Genomic DNA, 17,435 nt, shown 5'->3' on the forward strand with positions numbered 1-17,435 from the left:
ATGTGGTATTGGCAAAATGTTCCATGTCCTCCTGCTCCCCCGCGCCCCCTCCTCCTTTTTTTTTTTTTTTTTTTTTTTTTTTTTCTTTCAAACTAGAGGGAACTCAACTGTTTATCGGAAGAAATAGGAGGCAGCAAGGGACATCACAAAAATAGAAGAGACTGCTCTCAATTAAGGATCTCCCAAGAGAACTTTTGTTCCTACCAGGTGCTTAGAACAGCATCTCTTTGCTACTGTTCTTAGCATTCCTTAGAGAAGGACAATATTTATTTTCTCCAGTGATATTCAACATCATATTAATGCTGAAATATAGATATAAAAAAGGAGAAAGTTTTCCAGGGACTCTGGACAACCGTCCAGCATTGTAACATGTGAGTTTTCATAAAACACAGAAAATTACTGTTTCAAATGTAAGTAAGCTTATAAGCATCACATTCAGAAGATGATGATTGAGGATCTGGGAGTGCTAGCATCATACAAGATTCCACACCTTTACCTTCCCTTCCTCAAATCAAATCACATACTACATAGACTTTTATATAACAGGTTTTACCATAATAGCACAGATCTATATTAGACTTTAAGCAGGGGAAGAAACAAAACAAAACAAACAAAAATATAGAGGAAAAAAAAGAGCCAAGCACTTTTAAATTACTTGGAAATAATAATTTAATTTGTTATTTTAGTAACCACACTAAAGAATAGCAATACAAAAGCACATTAAAATATTAAGTATATGTTCATGGAGGACAAAACAAGAAGAAAATTAAGATTAAAGCACATCTATAATCTAAAACAGCAGTGAAAATTTGGAGAATTTTATTATTTTGACACCTTAGATACCACCAGCTGCAAAGATCTCCCTGATTCAAAGGTAAAAATAGTGGTGGAAATTAGAAAACTATCTGAGAACAGGTTAGTGTATTAGAAATATCCTCCTGTACGCATACGCAGTGCCAGCATCAACTTAGATTTTGTATTTGAGACACACAGAACAATCCTCAGTTCATACTCAGCCTGCATTTTTGCTGTCTCTGAAGCACAATATAAATCCATATGAACACTTACACCATCAGTGAAAAGGCAATACAAATTATTTATCTTCTCAATAATCCTCATTTATTTAATCAGACAATCCTTGGAAAGTCTGTTTTAAACACAAAGAATTCTTGGCATTTTAGTCTCCAGTTAATACTTCTACTCTAGCTCTTTGTCCTTCACTTTGAGCAAAAAGTTTCCCTGCGGCATGTGCACTGCGCAGCCATAGTGCAAGCAGCTTCATCTAAACATGCTACTGCTCTGAGAAGTGTGGTCTCTTACATGAATTACATTTCCAAAAGAAAGACTGAGACTTCATAGGAATATACTCATTGGAATCTTACCTGCTTTGTCATTTGCCAAACGCAGTCAATGAATTGAAGGAAAATGGGAGATCTATCTGCATCAGCATGGTCATCATCTCCATGTCCTACTCGCTGAAAGTCAGAAGAAAATTTTTCACTTCAGTCTAGCGTATTTACAGTATCATCGCAACACTTCAAAGCTCAGTAACTCTTAAATGTGTTCCCAAAAATAAGCACAACAAGTATTTTCCCACCAACTAAAAATGCATCCCAATATTAATTTATGGGTATGTCTTTGCTGTTGGGCAGGGCTGGAAAGGCATTCAGACAACAGAGCTGTCCCCATTGGTCTGAACAACTGTTTTTTCATGTGAATGGCCCAATGAACCTTCAAATGCACGTTAATTTGAAAATTCCAAATATAGTCATATTCTGGAATAGATTATATCATTCATCATTTCATTAGCACACTCTCTCATCCATCAAGAAGGAAATGATGTGAATTGGGTATGTTACAGAAGCAGAGAAAAATGCTGACTGGAAGGAATCTTGAGAGGATATCATGAGGCAACTTCGATCATTTCTGACAGACAACTGTTTGTGGAGGTGGTATAGTCTCCATCACTGAATATCTTTAAGAATAATTTGCAGCTTAATCTACTGCTTTTCTATTGTTACCGTTGGAAAATTCTTCCTTTGCATCTTTCTTAAATTTCTGTTTTCACTATTTAGACACAGCTTTTCATCTCAGCTGCTGCCGAAATAGAGAAGGCATAGCTTGTATTCGAAGACTACTACGTTGTCCTTTAAATGCCATGGATAATATAGCCAATGGAGCTTATGAACATTCAGATACTCCTCTGAAGAACTCCTACCTAGCTGCTTTTTCTCCATCTTTCAGTGCACAGCTGTTTGTTTCTGCTATCAGGCAAAACCAGAAGCTATTTACTAACACTGTAGTGGAATAATGATTTTTCCACATCCACCAGCCATAATGACTTCTAATTTCACTTAAACCATGTTAAAGTCAAAGCCAATGAAGTATCATAGTAATTTATGTCCTAACTGCCCACTAGCCTATGTTTTAAACAAACACTATGACTTCAAATCAGAGTAATGGCTCCAGAGATTTTACCTACTGGACACCTGAATTTTTTTCCTATTCATAGGATTGTTAAAGATGACAGAATGTGTTACAACCCCTTTTCCTCGTTAAAAAGTTGGAGGGCTTTTTGTTTGGTTGTTTTTTTAAACTATTTGGTTTAAACTGCTTCATTCTTATGTAATTCGTATTAGTTACACTCATTCCTCACACAGGTTTCCTGTCAAAAAGGAACAGCTCTCAATCCTCCTTTAGTTGTGATCTGACACACCCACACCACCAAACGACTATTACAAATAGTAACTAAGATGCAAAATTTGATGAGAAAATACACTATTCAAAACAAAAAAACATGAAAGTGACAAACTGCAGATTAACTCTTTCAGCTTACCATTGCAAATCGGTGTCCAAAACTTATCCATTCTTTCTCTACAAGAATTTCGAATCCTTTGATAGTTCTATAATAGCTGTCCAGCATAAGCATAGCTAGAGCAGTGAGCTGGGCAGTTCGATCCCAACCATCACTGCAATGTACCACCACAGATGTTTTACCAGATTCGATTTTATCAGCAATTCTTACTGCTCCAGCAAGAAGCATCTAAATAAACAAAAACAAAAAAGCATATTGAATACCAACCAAAATTCTACAAAAAAAGTTAAATTTTATCATCTTGAGTTACTATATTTCAAGTTTTCAGATTAAATATATAGTCATCTTGACACTAATTCCAAATGGTGATACACAAACTTATAGAGGTACAAAAAAACCAATTCCTAAATAACGTGTGATCTGTTGTCCAGGAGACAGTCTTTACCCATTCTCCATTATTATTAGCACTAAATTATATCTGAAAGTCTGTATCATTATGAAAACAGAAACAATTATAACCTATTCAGAAGGCTGAAGAGTAAGTTCAATGTTTTCAGAAGTCATTCTCACAGCAAACAATCACTCTTTCTTCCTCAGCTTTCAGTTCTACTACGATTAGAGAAAGGGACAAACCATCCAGCTAATCAAAATCAAAACAAAACCCAAACAAAAACAGACTGCTGGCTGAGAGTCTGTGCTGATTTGTTAGCGCATGAAGTATACACAAAGTATTCATCTCACAGGCAGCCCATTAATAACCCGGGCTGAGATGCATACTGGGGAGCATACGGATAGAGCGCGCACAGGATTGAGACCACTTGTGTGAATTTATTATTCTTCTCCTCCCCCAGAATTCTCAGTCTTGTTCTCTCAAGATGTTATTTAGATTTTTTAAGCTTGAATAATCTCTCTCTTGTAAAGAATTGTCTCCACAACACGGCCTGCCATGGCAGTAAGAAATACATGAAAAGCAGTTGAAATTGTAGCACAGAAGAGATTCCTATCCTCGCATTCCAGCATCAGAAAATGAAATCTTGTAAAATACTTGCATTTTCCCCTTTTCCGGCACATAAAAACATCTTCTGGAAAGCAGAAAAGCCTGTGGCCACTGTAACAACTCTGCACAAGCCCAGTCTTAAAAGACTGTTCATGTTTTAGAGACAATTTTTCATCAATTATGTATTTTATGGCAAAAATGAAGCATGCCAGGATGGAAATACTCAGAAACAATACAAAAGCTTGTATGAGAGAATAGAGCTTGTAACTAGTTAATTGCCAGTTATTTCAGTTACAGACAAGGTTCTCCTATACTGAGAAGGTGCAAGTATTAAAAGGTCTTCAATAGAAGCAGAAAAATAATCTGTGTAATATACAGGTATACAGTAGCTCACTTTATATTGCCCTAAATACAGACGCCTGTGGAGGAATACTGCAGAAAATACAAGGACAGAGTAGACAGGCAACAAGCAAAGAATGAAAGAAGGGAAAAATGACTTACATTGTTCAGTAAATGTCTGTGGAGTAAATGAAGCATTATATTCTACCCTGGACAGAAGTCTCTAAAAAATGAACAGCTTCTTCCACAAAATAATAATATTCTTTATACATATTTCAAAATATACCAACCACCACAGTATTTTAATTAGAGCTACTAATGAATAACTGGCTTTTGATTCATTTAGAAAATGGTAATTGGTTTACAAATAACTAATAGTAGAAGTTTTCCTCTGAAAAGACTTAGAAGATAACTTGGAGAACATGAGGAAACACCCTGTTGTGCAAAAAGCAGCAGGTGACTCAACTCATGCTGTACTGCTGTCTTCACAAGCTCAGAATGTTACTGGTGCCTCCCAGGATACTCCCATATCTAACGCTAATTTCACCTGTGAAACGGTGATATAAAGGCCCACTTCTGCTACTATTCTAAGCTGAGAAACCCCACTGAAGCTGATGACAGAGAAAGGCAAATACTGGGCCCAAAAATTCCACTTTTACAAAGAGACCATTATATTTAAAGCCAGACTGATAAGAAATGGTTTCTAGATATTCAGATTCCCAAAGCTGTTTTAGAATATTCCAACGTTAAGAAAACAAGAAAGTTAAACTTTTACCAAAACATCGTAATAGTTGCTTAATTCTTAATTTAAGTACTTGCTCCCTCTACTGGTTCTTCTGCGTAAATTAGCAAGCACCAGTAATAGAGGAATAAAACTAATGAGCAACCCAAAACATGTTTTGCATGAATGACATTTGAGCCAATTGCTAATAAAACATATTTCTCTCCATCCATATTCATCATAAACAGAGGAGTGAATGTGATACTGAAATAATCTATTCTAAAAGCATTTCAGAGGTTAATGAAACAGACTGTAAAACTGAATATGATAGTGATTTATTTTAAGATTATGTTAAATAACACAGCAGATTATAACCCAGTAAAGTACAAACTATAAACAGCCCATGAAAATGTAGGTGTCCAACGCATGATCATTAACATTGCTTTGAAGGAGGGAAGGATGAGAAAGGTTGTAGAATTTAAACTGAGGTCTTTGGCAGTTGTTCAAATATAATCTGAAGTTCTCAGGGCAGTTTTCCAAAAAGCAGGGATAACCCTGGACTGCTCACAAGTATTCTCTCTCAGGAGAATAAAGTGTTGTCCAACACTGAATACGATACTGTACTATCAGGAATTAACTCATTACTTAACTCAATACACGTAAGCTGAAATACGAAAATGTTACTATGGAATGGATACATACTTTATTTAAAATACTAAGTGACCATATTAAAATTAATCTTTTTTACAAGATTATGTTGATCAAAGACATAGCTAAATCTAGACAAAATTTCAGCAGTAAAAATGTTAAAAAAATTGTTTTTTCACATCAAAAGTCTCTTACTCTTATATATTCCAACCAATGCGTGGAGTCCACATTCGATAACCATCGAGCCTCATCAATAGTAGGATAAACTATTTCTTTAAGTTTACGCAGCGATTCTCTCATTACATGTATATTATGTATTTCCAGAAAAACCAGCTCTGCATTTGGGTAGGCACTTTCACTTTCATATCCTCCACCTTTTGCCTGCCATTCAAAAGGTAAAAACAAAGAAAGGAACATGTACATTATATTTCGGTATAAATTCAAAGAAGTTATTTTGGTCAGGTTTTAGGATTTTTGAAGAGAAAGTATTTTAGCACAAATAAACATTCTTAGCACTCGCTTTTCCAAAAAGCACTAGGTTTTTTATAGATGAAATAAATCCTAATTTTAATATGCTGCATTTAATAAGACATCGCCAAAATTTCCCCTTTTCACTACTGATACATTCAGTCACAATCTGGTAGTCTTCTATGGGGATCAGTGCATCATTTTTCAAGTCTACCTTCATGTTGCCTTGAACTCCTGCCAGCCTTTCCAAAATGCTGCAAACAACTCACCTTCCTTCCCACACACTTTTTAGATACCTTTCATCATCTGTTTTCCCATGAAGTTCTCTTTATCCTTATCTCTTGTGTAATCTTCAGTTTTATAACAAAGATATATCCATTAATGCTAGTTATAAAACCAACCTACCTTATTTGTATCTGCAACACTATTCTGTCTGGCATCAAAGATGATAAGTTTATGTGATTGAGCATTGGCATCCATTATTGTCTGCAAATATTTTTCATCTTCTTTACAATGCTTATCATTTGGGCCTACCAATGGTTGACTACATCGTGTTATTGTTGCTTGGCTCTCAGGATGAATCCAGGATAATACCTGGAATTAAAGAAAAAGATTTTAGCTTACTACAACAATGTAAAGACAGCACGCCATAGTGCAATTAGATAATCACATTGCCTACACGGCATAATTTCCTGGCAAATCAACAAATGCAAAGTTCAGGATAAACTGATGAAAGACGATATTGTCAGCACACTAGCACCGTTGAACCTAAATCTAGTAGTTTGCTTCAGTTTTAAACACAGTAAGTCTAATTCTTCTTTCTTTGCTCCATTTTTAGGAAAGAACTGGGCCCACTGTCATTATAAAAACCTAAGAGAACTGTTAATTTGTATAAGCTACAAATACAAAAGCCTTTATACCTCCTCCTGAAAGTTTCACTTACTGGAACTCTTCCTTTTGCTCTAAATGCTGCCACTTTTGAGAGGTCATCATCCTTTACACTGGTTGGCACAACAAGAATAGCAGGATATGTATCACAAAGCTCATAGGTGCTGTTAATTTTGGATATTTTCCAACTCTCATTGGGCAAGCCCTGTATGAAAGTAAAACATCATACAGTGAAATAAAAATATTACTTTTGCAACCAGAAGACTATAGATTTACAGTGACAAACTAAGGTTACTCTTCTATTTAATCACGCTTACTCAAAAACAAATTTCAATAAAGCATCTCTATTTTCAAAAACGGCACTTGGAAAATGTGGATTTGAGAATGCATGTTAAGATAGACATATCTGCTATAGTACTAAGTACCTGTTATCTCTGTCAATTTTAGCAGCACTTCTGAGTGTGCAGCACTCTCAAAGTCAGGCCACTTGTGTTTCATTATCTAAACATGAATTTTGGGCAAGGCTCTATTTAGAGCCAGCACTAAAAATTCTGAGTTTTCTTTAAAAACTTTTTCTTGTTTAAATGGCTTTGTGTGGAAGGGGCATTGGCAGGAAAAACAATACACTAGGTACTTGTGCAACTTACCTGCCTCTTATATTCTGCCATTGGATCATACACTTTCCAGCCATTAACAGCAAATTTCTCTTTATAGTTGAATGCAAAAAGTGGCTAAAAACAACAATGCAAAGCCATAGATTACTATTTAGTGGGATGTAAGCACAATAAGCTTCAAAATAGGGAACCTTATAAAATTTCAAATGAAACATTTTTAAAACTCTTTAACATTAAACCTAAGCTCGCCTACCAAGACTGGGCAACACTGTGTTAGAACATAACAGTTTCTTCTTTCAAGTGCATGTTACCTAATTAACAAAACCAAGAAATGAGAACAGAGGCACTGAGAGGCAGTTATTTACTTGTGATCACAGAACAGATCAATGGCAGAGCCAGGATGAGAAGGCTGATCTCCACCTCCCAACCAGTTCCTTACCCAGAAAATTTAACAAAATAACATTTCACAGCTAACTAATAAGAAGACTAATTAATTGTACCTATACTTTTTTAGGCAGTGAACTTCTAGACTGAATCACGTATTGCTCAAGATAAGTTTATCTGTCTGTCTCTCTACACATGTATTTTAAATCAGCAACATTACACAAATCTAAACTCAGTGGTTATGTACAAATTAGCTAACTTTAGGGACAACACGACCCAGCATAACGTCTTATAAATGAATGCAAAAAGGAAACAGGGTCAGAGTAGCTTTCCTGCTTTGTAATGCATTTCATGAATCAACATTTTAATGTTTGTTACACAGTGCTTTTATTTCTCCGCCTACAGTTTCCAAAAAGAGAACAGAGACAGACAGCCTTACATCTTAAAACTTACCAGCCCATTAGAAACAGGAAATGCACGTGTTACAAGGTTTTCAAAAATCTCCAATCTATTCTGTTCTTCCTGTCTATAGGCAAGCCGCAAGTTTCTCATATCCTGTCAAAAATAAGTCACATTATTTTGCCCTATGTTAATAAAGTAATAAAAAAGCAGAATAATGCTTAAGGAAATCATACATACACATATATAACACTAAATATCTGATATTATCTAACCCACATTAGAACAGAGTTAAGGGTTTTTAATCAGATGACTAGGATTGTCACCTGAATTCCTAGGTACTACAAAAAAAGCCATTCTTCCTTTGAATTCCATCTTGTGACAAAAACCAGAAGTGTTTAATACTGCATAGTATCACAAGAGGAATTGAAATACACTATTTAAATGAAGTAGGATTCAAAATAGGGACCAGAACAGACAGAAAAACAGCGCACATGCATGCAGGCTTCTAAAATAAATATTAAATCAAAATACTTGGATCTAATGAAAATGAAATCAAAATGAATGGATTTGCACCATGCCATACCTTGCAAACTATTTCTATGCCACATGAATTGTCCCCGTGGCTCTGTACTCCAATTTTTTCAACTCTATTTATTACTCCAAGGGGTACATCAACAACAAAAGGTGGATCCTGAAATTTAAACACAGATTAATTTAGTTACATTAGGAGAAACATAATCTTCTATTATTTGTGTTCCACTAGTCTCATCTATAATTCCTGTTTAATAGACTTCTGTGGAACATCATACTTCATTTATACCAGATTTGTGGCATTTCTGAAACCTACTTCAGCAAAATTTCTTCCTGGAAGAAATATGGAGATAGATAGCAAAAGTCTTACCCTTTCAACACTTTTGATATACATTCTGAAGTCCGTCACTGTCAGCGTGCCGCTGACTGCTCCCATAAATGGACAGATATACATAACATCTTTAGCTGGAAAACAGATCAATCAAAGCTTAGTTTCACCATTATAGATATTTGTTCCATAAAAATCTATTAAAAATAACAAGATTTTTTTTCAGGCCCACATTACTACATGATTTTGATCTTGTATACACGACTGTATACAGAACTATATTCTTCAAATACTGTTAGAATTGAAAAGAGCTACCTTTTTCTCTACACTGAAAATAATCAAATTCTTCAGCCTCATTGCTGCTCAGAAACTACTGAGCAGTTAGGACTGGACTCAGAAAATGTGCAGTGCTCTAAGGACAAGCAAGTAACGTAAGTCTGGCACCCTGCTGGCATTCTTAGCTGCTCTAGCTCTGGTCCCTTCCCTGAGGCATAAAGCACTCTTCACTCACCTCCTCTGGGAGAGGACTTACAAATGGCTAATTTTGAAGAGTATTCAACTGACCTCAGAGTAACTCAGTGAAATGCCTTTATCTTCAATTTCAATTTGTTTAAAAGAGTTAACATTCTTCTCTAGCCAAATACTACGCTGTTAACACGCAGCTTGCCATCGCAGAACAAAGCAAAAAAGATGCCATTAAGAACTGGATACTAAGTTTTACATAATTTCATCCTCTTTGCTATCAGAATTTTAAAGTGCTTGAATCTATGGAGAATCTTTGGCAAACCTCTAACATAAATACAAACCACGTGATTAATCTGTCTATACGGAACAAACCAACCTTTGAAAATAATTAATCCATCTATATAGAACAAGTCAATTGATTTACCTTACAGGCTCACATTTAGATTTAAAGACAAAAAAAAAAATCACATCAAACCTGCTAATCCAAAAATCACATTAAAAACTAAAGTAACACAACAGTAAATAATGTGCTATTAAGAATAAATAATGTTCTTTTATGAATAAATTAATGATATAATAGTATTCAATGTACTACTTAATAGTATGCTTACCAATAACTTTGATCGACTCTCCAGGAAAAAGTGGAGCCTCTTCCATTTGTGCTAGTTTGTTTCCATCCCGCAGTGCCTGGCAGAAATTCAAAACCATGAGTAAATCTCACTTTTCATCTGTACTACATCAATACATTTTGAGGCAAAGTGCTTTTACTATGAGATTACTGGAACACAAGTGTATCTTTTTCCAAAGCAAAACTCTATTAAACAGTGCCGTAATAAAAGACAAAGCTTGATATTTTAAATATTACACAGACATAAACATTAGTAACTAAGCATTTATGCAACAATTAGTTTCACATGCTAGCTACATATACGGCATACAAAATATGAGCAATATTATCAGCCCAAATCTGCAATTAATAATGTCAGTCTTCTCCTAAATGCAGGTTGTATTTTATGTACTCAAGAATATTTTAAAGTTTATATTAAATTATTTCCTATTCTTAATGTTGAACATTTAACATTTAAATATTTTTATCTAAGAACTACATGGCAGAAGCTTTACTTATCATTTCAACTCCATATTTTTGATAGCAAGATATCAGAAACACTGCACCTTAATCTACCTGAATCAATACCCTACTGAGAGTGCCACAGGTTATGGAAGAGGACTATTATCGGAATTTTGGTTACACAAGGTCAGATTAAGAACAAGGTAACAATGAAATACAGAAGAACAGACAGTGATTTTAAAATAAGGGCAAGTTCTACTAGTTTTCATTTAGAAAAGTGGCTTCATTCCTGAATGATACAAGCCTGATTCTCTGGGATCTTAGTTGCCAGCTAAGATTTACAACACACTAAACACTTTAGAACAAAAAAGTTGTGGGACTTTTAAGGAGCATGTGAGAAAGTGATCTCTCTCAGATCAGTATGATGAGATCTTAAGGTTTCAATTTTTTACATCTTGAATTGAGAGCAAATGTAACAGGATATTTTACAATAAACAATACTCTTCCTTTGTATTACAGCTCTCATTTCCAAACAAATAATCTGCACAATTTGCTTGACTTAAAAAAATCATAATTAAGTAGTTTTAGAACTACTTAAATTGTTTTTTTGTTTTATATTATGTTGGAAGCTAACATAATTTGGCATTTAGCACCAAATCACAGACAAAGATGACATGTAGAGAATTAGCCAATACTTACACAGAGGAGCAAGTGTGCTCAGTTAGATTGGGGCTTAATGCAGTGTTACCATCTAGACTACGTGACATTACAGAAAAAACCTACCTAGCAGATACCAATTAACATATCCAACGCCTTCTGTGGTTCTTTTTAATAAGATCTATAAGACTTCTATGTACTGTAAAAGTACTAGTATATAGTACCTTGCTACACAGTTAATGAATGAAAGGCGAGTAAAACTTGCCACCTGATCAGCTTCTGCTTCAGAATGATAGCCATTGTGTCCATCCTGACTCTCCTGCATTGCATCAGGCAGCAATAGGGAAAGAGAGAAGTAACAGGAAAAAACATGCAGACAACAGGTGAAAGGACAGAATCTTTCCTTTTCTGATTTTTTTTTTTTTTTTTGCCTTAAAGAGACAGTATATACTTCAACTTCAGTTTAGTTATTCAACATTTTCCACTCCTGGCACAAACCATTTTCCACAGAAAAGATTCCAAGTTATGAGAAATATCCACTTTATGTTATTTGGCAGTACACAAAATGGAAAATTAGATTCTTCTTCCCACAGGAGTCAGTGCTGGTTGGCATGCAGAAACATAAAAGTATGTACTGTCTTTTTCAGACAAGCAACCTTACAAGAAAGAAAACAAATTCAAAGTATGCCACATGCTCATAAACAGAAGAAATTGAGTACAACTTGCAATGGTAGGATTAGGGGAAAATTCATGCAGTCTTTCAAGGACAAGATAGTTCAATGTCAAATAGAAGCATTCAGACAATTTAAAAAACACTACATTGTGTAAAACATGTTCAATTCAGTTCAATGTTCAGTTCAGCTCAGTTTTAGTATCACCTATTTTTCCAGGAACTTGTGTTATTGTTGGAAACCTACTCAATAACCTTACAGAACCTAAAATTATTTGGACAGTAAAATATTCAAATGATTCACATTTTTACATTTGATTTTTTCTACAATATTAGGGGCAAATCCTGAAAAGAATTAAAGCTCTCTAATAAACATAAGGTCCCTATGCATTCTAGGTAAAAGCAAAAGTGTCACTCGTTCCTATGAAGTAATTGTTTTTATACATTTAGCCAAGGTTTTCCTTCACACTTCCTTCAGTATTTCCTGGAGAAATGCTGTGTTTGTGACATTCTATTATTTCCAGTCCACATGCAATAAACTTCTCACATTAACGCAAGATAGCCTTAGTTTAAGTATACAATTGTTTGCTGAAGTCAAATTTTCTTTTTACAACATTTCTACAGATCCCTCAAAAGAGAAAAATTTAAAAGACTTTAGGTATCTTCAGATAACTTGGACTCTATAGGAACATAAAAATTTATAATTAATAATAAAATGTTCAAATGATAAAGGTCTCCTAACAATTAAGTCTTAATGGAATTCTGAAAAATTCAGACCATAAAAAATGTTGCTTCTGGAATTAAAGCTAGATGTTGTGCTCTCTGAAAGAAAACTGGAAGAAGGACAAAAGAATACACCAGAAGATTTTGAATTAAATGAAAGAGAAAGAAGCACATCAGATCATTCAAAGATTAGACATCTTTACAAAGAACTAGGAAAAGCTGAAGGGAAACAATCAAATTTTGTTACTCAGCCCAAACCAATTATTTCAAGAGCTATCTACTATAAACAAACAAAAAAATCAATTTGTGGGTTCATATGGTTGGACCAAACACATCATTTTCAAATATGTAAACAACCGATTAGAAAAAGAAATCATTCAGACTTGATGTCCTGATTTGAGACTGAACAAGAGGCCTTTGTTTGAACAAAAGCTTTAGAAACATTTCACAAACAACGTCAGAATACTATCCAGATGATTTCTCACTTCATAAATGTTACTAAGTGAGAGGGACAAGAAAACAAGGCAGACTTTTTGTGTATCTTCAATGAACAATGGGTAAGCCCTAGTCTCTAAAGTAATCATAAAAACATGTAGGTCATTGCAGTGGTGTCTAACTCTAACTTTCAATTCCATTGTAGGACTTGGGCAATTCATGTAGAACACGTACAAATGCAAGCACGAATTGGTATATTACTTAAATTGGGTAGACAAAGACATAATGTTTTTACCACTAATACTTTTTAGCAGATATAACACATTTAAGCTGCTAATAGAGCGCTCTGTAGTCCAAAGCATGTAAGCTGCAGCTGTGAGCATCCATTTTGTCAACATTAATGCAATAAAAATGAAGTTAGTACTGCACGTTCATAACATAATTTAAATATATTGCTATCTCACACACTGACTTTTACTGCTCATGAAAACATTGTAACATATATAAAGCATTTCTACAGCAAAGAAGCTGCTGCACTGCATAGCAAAATGATCTGACTGGTTCATAAAAACCATTAATGAAGTAAAGAAGAACGCTTGACACACCAAGCTTTCACACAGCACAAAAGACAAACAGGTAGGAGGCCATTTACTGCTAGCCAAAGGTAATCTTACCCGTATATCAGGCCTCCTGTATACCTGTTAGTTAAAATATATAATGTTATCCAACAAAATGCATGGATTTGATTTGTTAAAGATACTACATCTTATTTCATCAATTTTCAGAAGAGTTCTACTTCCAAGCATATTAATTAGTGTCAGATTTCAAAAAACACACAAAAACAAAAACAAAAAAAACCAAACACCCCCAAAAAACATATAGATACAGTAGCTCCCATTTACAGAACTGCTTTGCTCTGAAAGCAATTTGTCCACTTCATTTTAGTAATGAAACAGAAGTCAAGCTCTTTTGAAAAAATTACTTCCAATCGTTCTTTTATCCAGTTACAATATGCTACTGTGAAAAAAGAAGAGTCTGGTAATCCTTCCAAGCAAAATACAATAAGCCTGCAATTAATAGCTGCGAAACATAATCATTGTATCTTTTAGATTAAAGTGCCAAAACAAGGATAGCTACAACTCAACTCTTTTTCTGAAGGTGTCTATGTTCAGCTACCATAAACTAAGAAACTTCCATTAATATGAAGTCTTCCTTCAAGAATTTTCCCCAGGCTGTCTATTGGAGAAGATACATCAGAGTTCACAGTTAAATCATGTTACGATAAGATTAGCAAGAAAGAGCTAGTTCTGGGTTCTTTAGTATTGACTACTCCATTTGCAGCCTCTTTGTTTCCTTTTGATTTTTTCCTCCCCAGATACATTCTGGTGAATTAAGTTTCTGGAACGAGGAGTAACATAGAAGTCACCAAGAGATACAAGACACCACATTTTACCTGTTTTTGCAAATACAGTGACTGAAACAACAAAAAAGTTACTGGTAAATCCAGCAGAAAGCAACAAAACAGCCTGATCAACCACAGGCGCAAACACATCCTGCTCTACCTGAAGCTCCTGAGTCGATATAAAATATTCTTTAAATGCAACAATTCGACATAATCAAAGGTAATCAAGGCACAGAATACTGATCAAGCGTACATCAAGAGGGAAAGATGTCTCAAATCAAACTGTATAAATGGGCATTTTGGAATATTTTTTTGTGTACGAATCCCACATTAATAATAAGGTTAATAATAATATGTGTATAAGAACATATACACATATTAAACAAGAAGCAGAATTTTCAAGAAAATTAGCTTGAACCACCAGCATTAATTTCTTGAAATTCTTGACAATGCCAATATCTGATCACAAACATTTTAAGTGGGATGATGAAAACAAATCTCTCCCATTGTTGTAAGACACCACATGAAATGAAAATTATAAACGCAGACACCAAACGTCTGCCAAAAAGTGTAAGACAAAACCGGATACATTATGCAAATCACAGCAGAAATCAAGTATGTTCTCACTGTGAGAAAGTCATACACAAATCAATATTATCTGGCACGATTAGCAGTACCCAAAGAAGAAAGTAAAATTACTGAATAATTAAAATTTTGAAAGTCTAGTATCTACACAAGAAAGTTTATTTACCACCTCCTTGTAATTTTCTTAGTTTTAGTTGGTGTTTGAGAGTTTCTTCACTTACAAATAAACCAATTTAATTCCCCTCTTTCCTAAGTATTAGGGCTTAGTGGTTTTTCTTAACACTGAATGAATTAACACTGAAGAGATTTTCTGGAAATATATCAGCATGTTAGTGGTACTGACCAAGCAACTGATTGCACAACTAAACTTCCACAGAAGCTAAGTGCAAAGGAAACCCTTTCCTAAAACATAACACATCGCAAGATACTCATTCTGAATGTAAATATTCTAAGATAAAACATTCCATGGTATTATACACAAACTCAGGAGTCTAAATCATACCAATGAAAGATGCTAAACACAATTTATTCATAAAATTTTGGAATTCCGAAAGGCTCAACCTTTTTTCTTTCATTTCTAAGTTAAAATTTTTTAATTAGGCCTCGAAAGACTCAGTCCTTTTAAGTAACATCCAAGATAAGTCTGGAGTAGAGAACCAGATTATGTAGAATAAAAAAGCACTCTACACCAGAGGAATGCACTGTAACTCAAGTGATAAACTGAATACCAAGCTTGTATTTCGAGTTTACTAAAATGAAGTCCTTGATCTACAGGGCAAATACAACATTGGCAGCTGTAATGTAAGGTTTCCTACAATGTTGTATAAAAGACATTAGCCTTGATCCAAAGCAGACATTTGCAATTCAGCTGCCATAGTATGCGCTACCCTTTTTTATGAGTATAAGCTGCTGACCATGCCAATATAGTGACAATCTCTGTGAGGTGAATTCTTAAACAGGCTAAGACCAAATATATTTAATGGATTCATCTACAGGCTTGAGCTGAATTTGACCTGCAATCACAGAAGCTAAAATACACTGTATCTAGACAACATTCAAATTTTTTAAACACAGAGAGCATTAGTATACAATTATACCCTATTTAAAAGCAAAAAGGAAACGATCAAATAAAGATCGCCCATTTTTCCATGAAGACCATAAATCTACTTGTCAAAGCTAGGAAGAAAAAGGATGGCACATTTTGTGGTCTAGATAACAGAAGCTTGGGTTTCTTAAAGAGACTTGAAACACAAGTGAGACTTTTGTCTGCTTGTAAGAGTAGGAAAACTGACAATGCTCTACCCTTGATAGTTCAGTAGGCTCTCTGCATATATAGAAAACAGTAAATGAGCCTGAAAGAAGAGGGGTAAGAAAACATAATGAATCCTGTCAGGTAAAGCTTAATGCACAACCATTACTTCAGTGTCAGAAACGTTGCTGGGTCGGGGGGTGGTGGGGAGGTACATTCTTTGGTAGTGGCATTAATTTGTCTGTCTCTGGCAAAACCCCTTACATAAGGAAAAAAAAAGATCATGTATGTTCTTGGCAGAGTAGCAAGGACACACTCATTCTCTGTGAAATCTGAAAAGCTGAGTTCTAGTGTGTCATTCAGAATACAGAAAACATTTCAACATCTAATTAATCTATCTTACTGAAAACTTCTATGTAATAATGAACAGGAAGGACAACTAACTTTTGCTATTTTATTTAAAACATTGAGTTTTAATTTTCTCTATTGCTTTTCATTCAACACCACTATTCTAAGTATGCAGAAAAGCACACAACAGTTGCAGAAGATCCATTCCAAAATGCTTCTGGTTCTGGAACATTCAGATATCGCTTAAGGACTTAACACCTGACAATCAAGGTAGCAAGGAACTTCCTGATCATTCACACCTTCATCATAAATAAACCAATTTGCACCCCTCAGGTCACTTACCCTATAGTCTCTGGACACTCCTTCTGATGGGACAGACCCTGAAATCTGACTAGATATGGTTGCAGCTATCAGCTGTTTACACCATTCAACATGTGATCCAGTAGGGCTAGAAAAACAGAGTATTTCAAGTTATTTAGCAATAAATCAAAATTTATACAGACAATAGTATACCAACTGAACACAACTAGAAAATAGGACCATAAATGATCACTAACATGAAAATCAGCTTTCTGATTTTTACAATGTTAGTGGGCAGAATGTAGAACTATTTTGCTGATCAAATTAGGGAAAACAATTTAATTTTACTAAAACTTATTGAGGTATAGTACTGTCAGTAAGTTAAAAGTGTGATTAG

The 17,435-nt window shown here is 34.7% G+C and overlaps 1 protein-coding gene across 3 annotated transcripts in view; it reads right to left on the minus strand.

The window, feature by feature from the left end:
* MTMR1 (myotubularin related protein 1) overlaps positions 1–17,182 on the minus strand; it is a 35,889-nt gene extending 18,707 nt beyond the window's left edge. The window contains exons 1-13 of one of the 3 annotated variants that reach the window (XM_085319620.1): positions 17,081–17,182; positions 13,829–13,852; positions 11,595–11,645; positions 10,212–10,287; positions 9,178–9,272; positions 8,860–8,967; positions 8,328–8,429; positions 7,524–7,607; positions 6,932–7,081; positions 6,394–6,582; positions 5,716–5,901; positions 2,837–3,043; positions 1,383–1,475 (exon numbers count right to left, since the gene is read on the minus strand). In XM_085319620.1, the coding sequence (XP_085175746.1) occupies positions 1,383–1,475; positions 2,837–3,043; positions 5,716–5,901; positions 6,394–6,582; positions 6,932–7,081; positions 7,524–7,607; positions 8,328–8,429; positions 8,860–8,967; positions 9,178–9,272; positions 10,212–10,257 (1,260 nt within the window). In that variant the 5' untranslated portion in view covers positions 10,258–10,287; positions 11,595–11,645; positions 13,829–13,852; positions 17,081–17,182. The remainder of the gene's footprint in view (positions 1–1,382; positions 1,476–2,836; positions 3,044–5,715; positions 5,902–6,393; positions 6,583–6,931; positions 7,082–7,523; positions 7,608–8,327; positions 8,430–8,859; positions 8,968–9,177; positions 9,273–10,211; positions 10,288–11,594; positions 11,646–13,828; positions 13,853–17,080) is intronic. The other 2 variants (XM_085319621.1, XM_085319622.1) reach the window with 2 other exon arrangements.
* Between the last annotated feature and the right edge of the window lie 253 nt (positions 17,183–17,435).

This window comes from Rhea americana, unplaced genomic scaffold (assembly GCF_003343005.1).
Source record: "Rhea americana isolate MKP2758 unplaced genomic scaffold, rheAme1 scaffold_6, whole genome shotgun sequence".
In the NCBI taxonomy this organism is placed as follows: Eukaryota; Metazoa; Chordata; class Aves; order Rheiformes; family Rheidae; genus Rhea; species Rhea americana.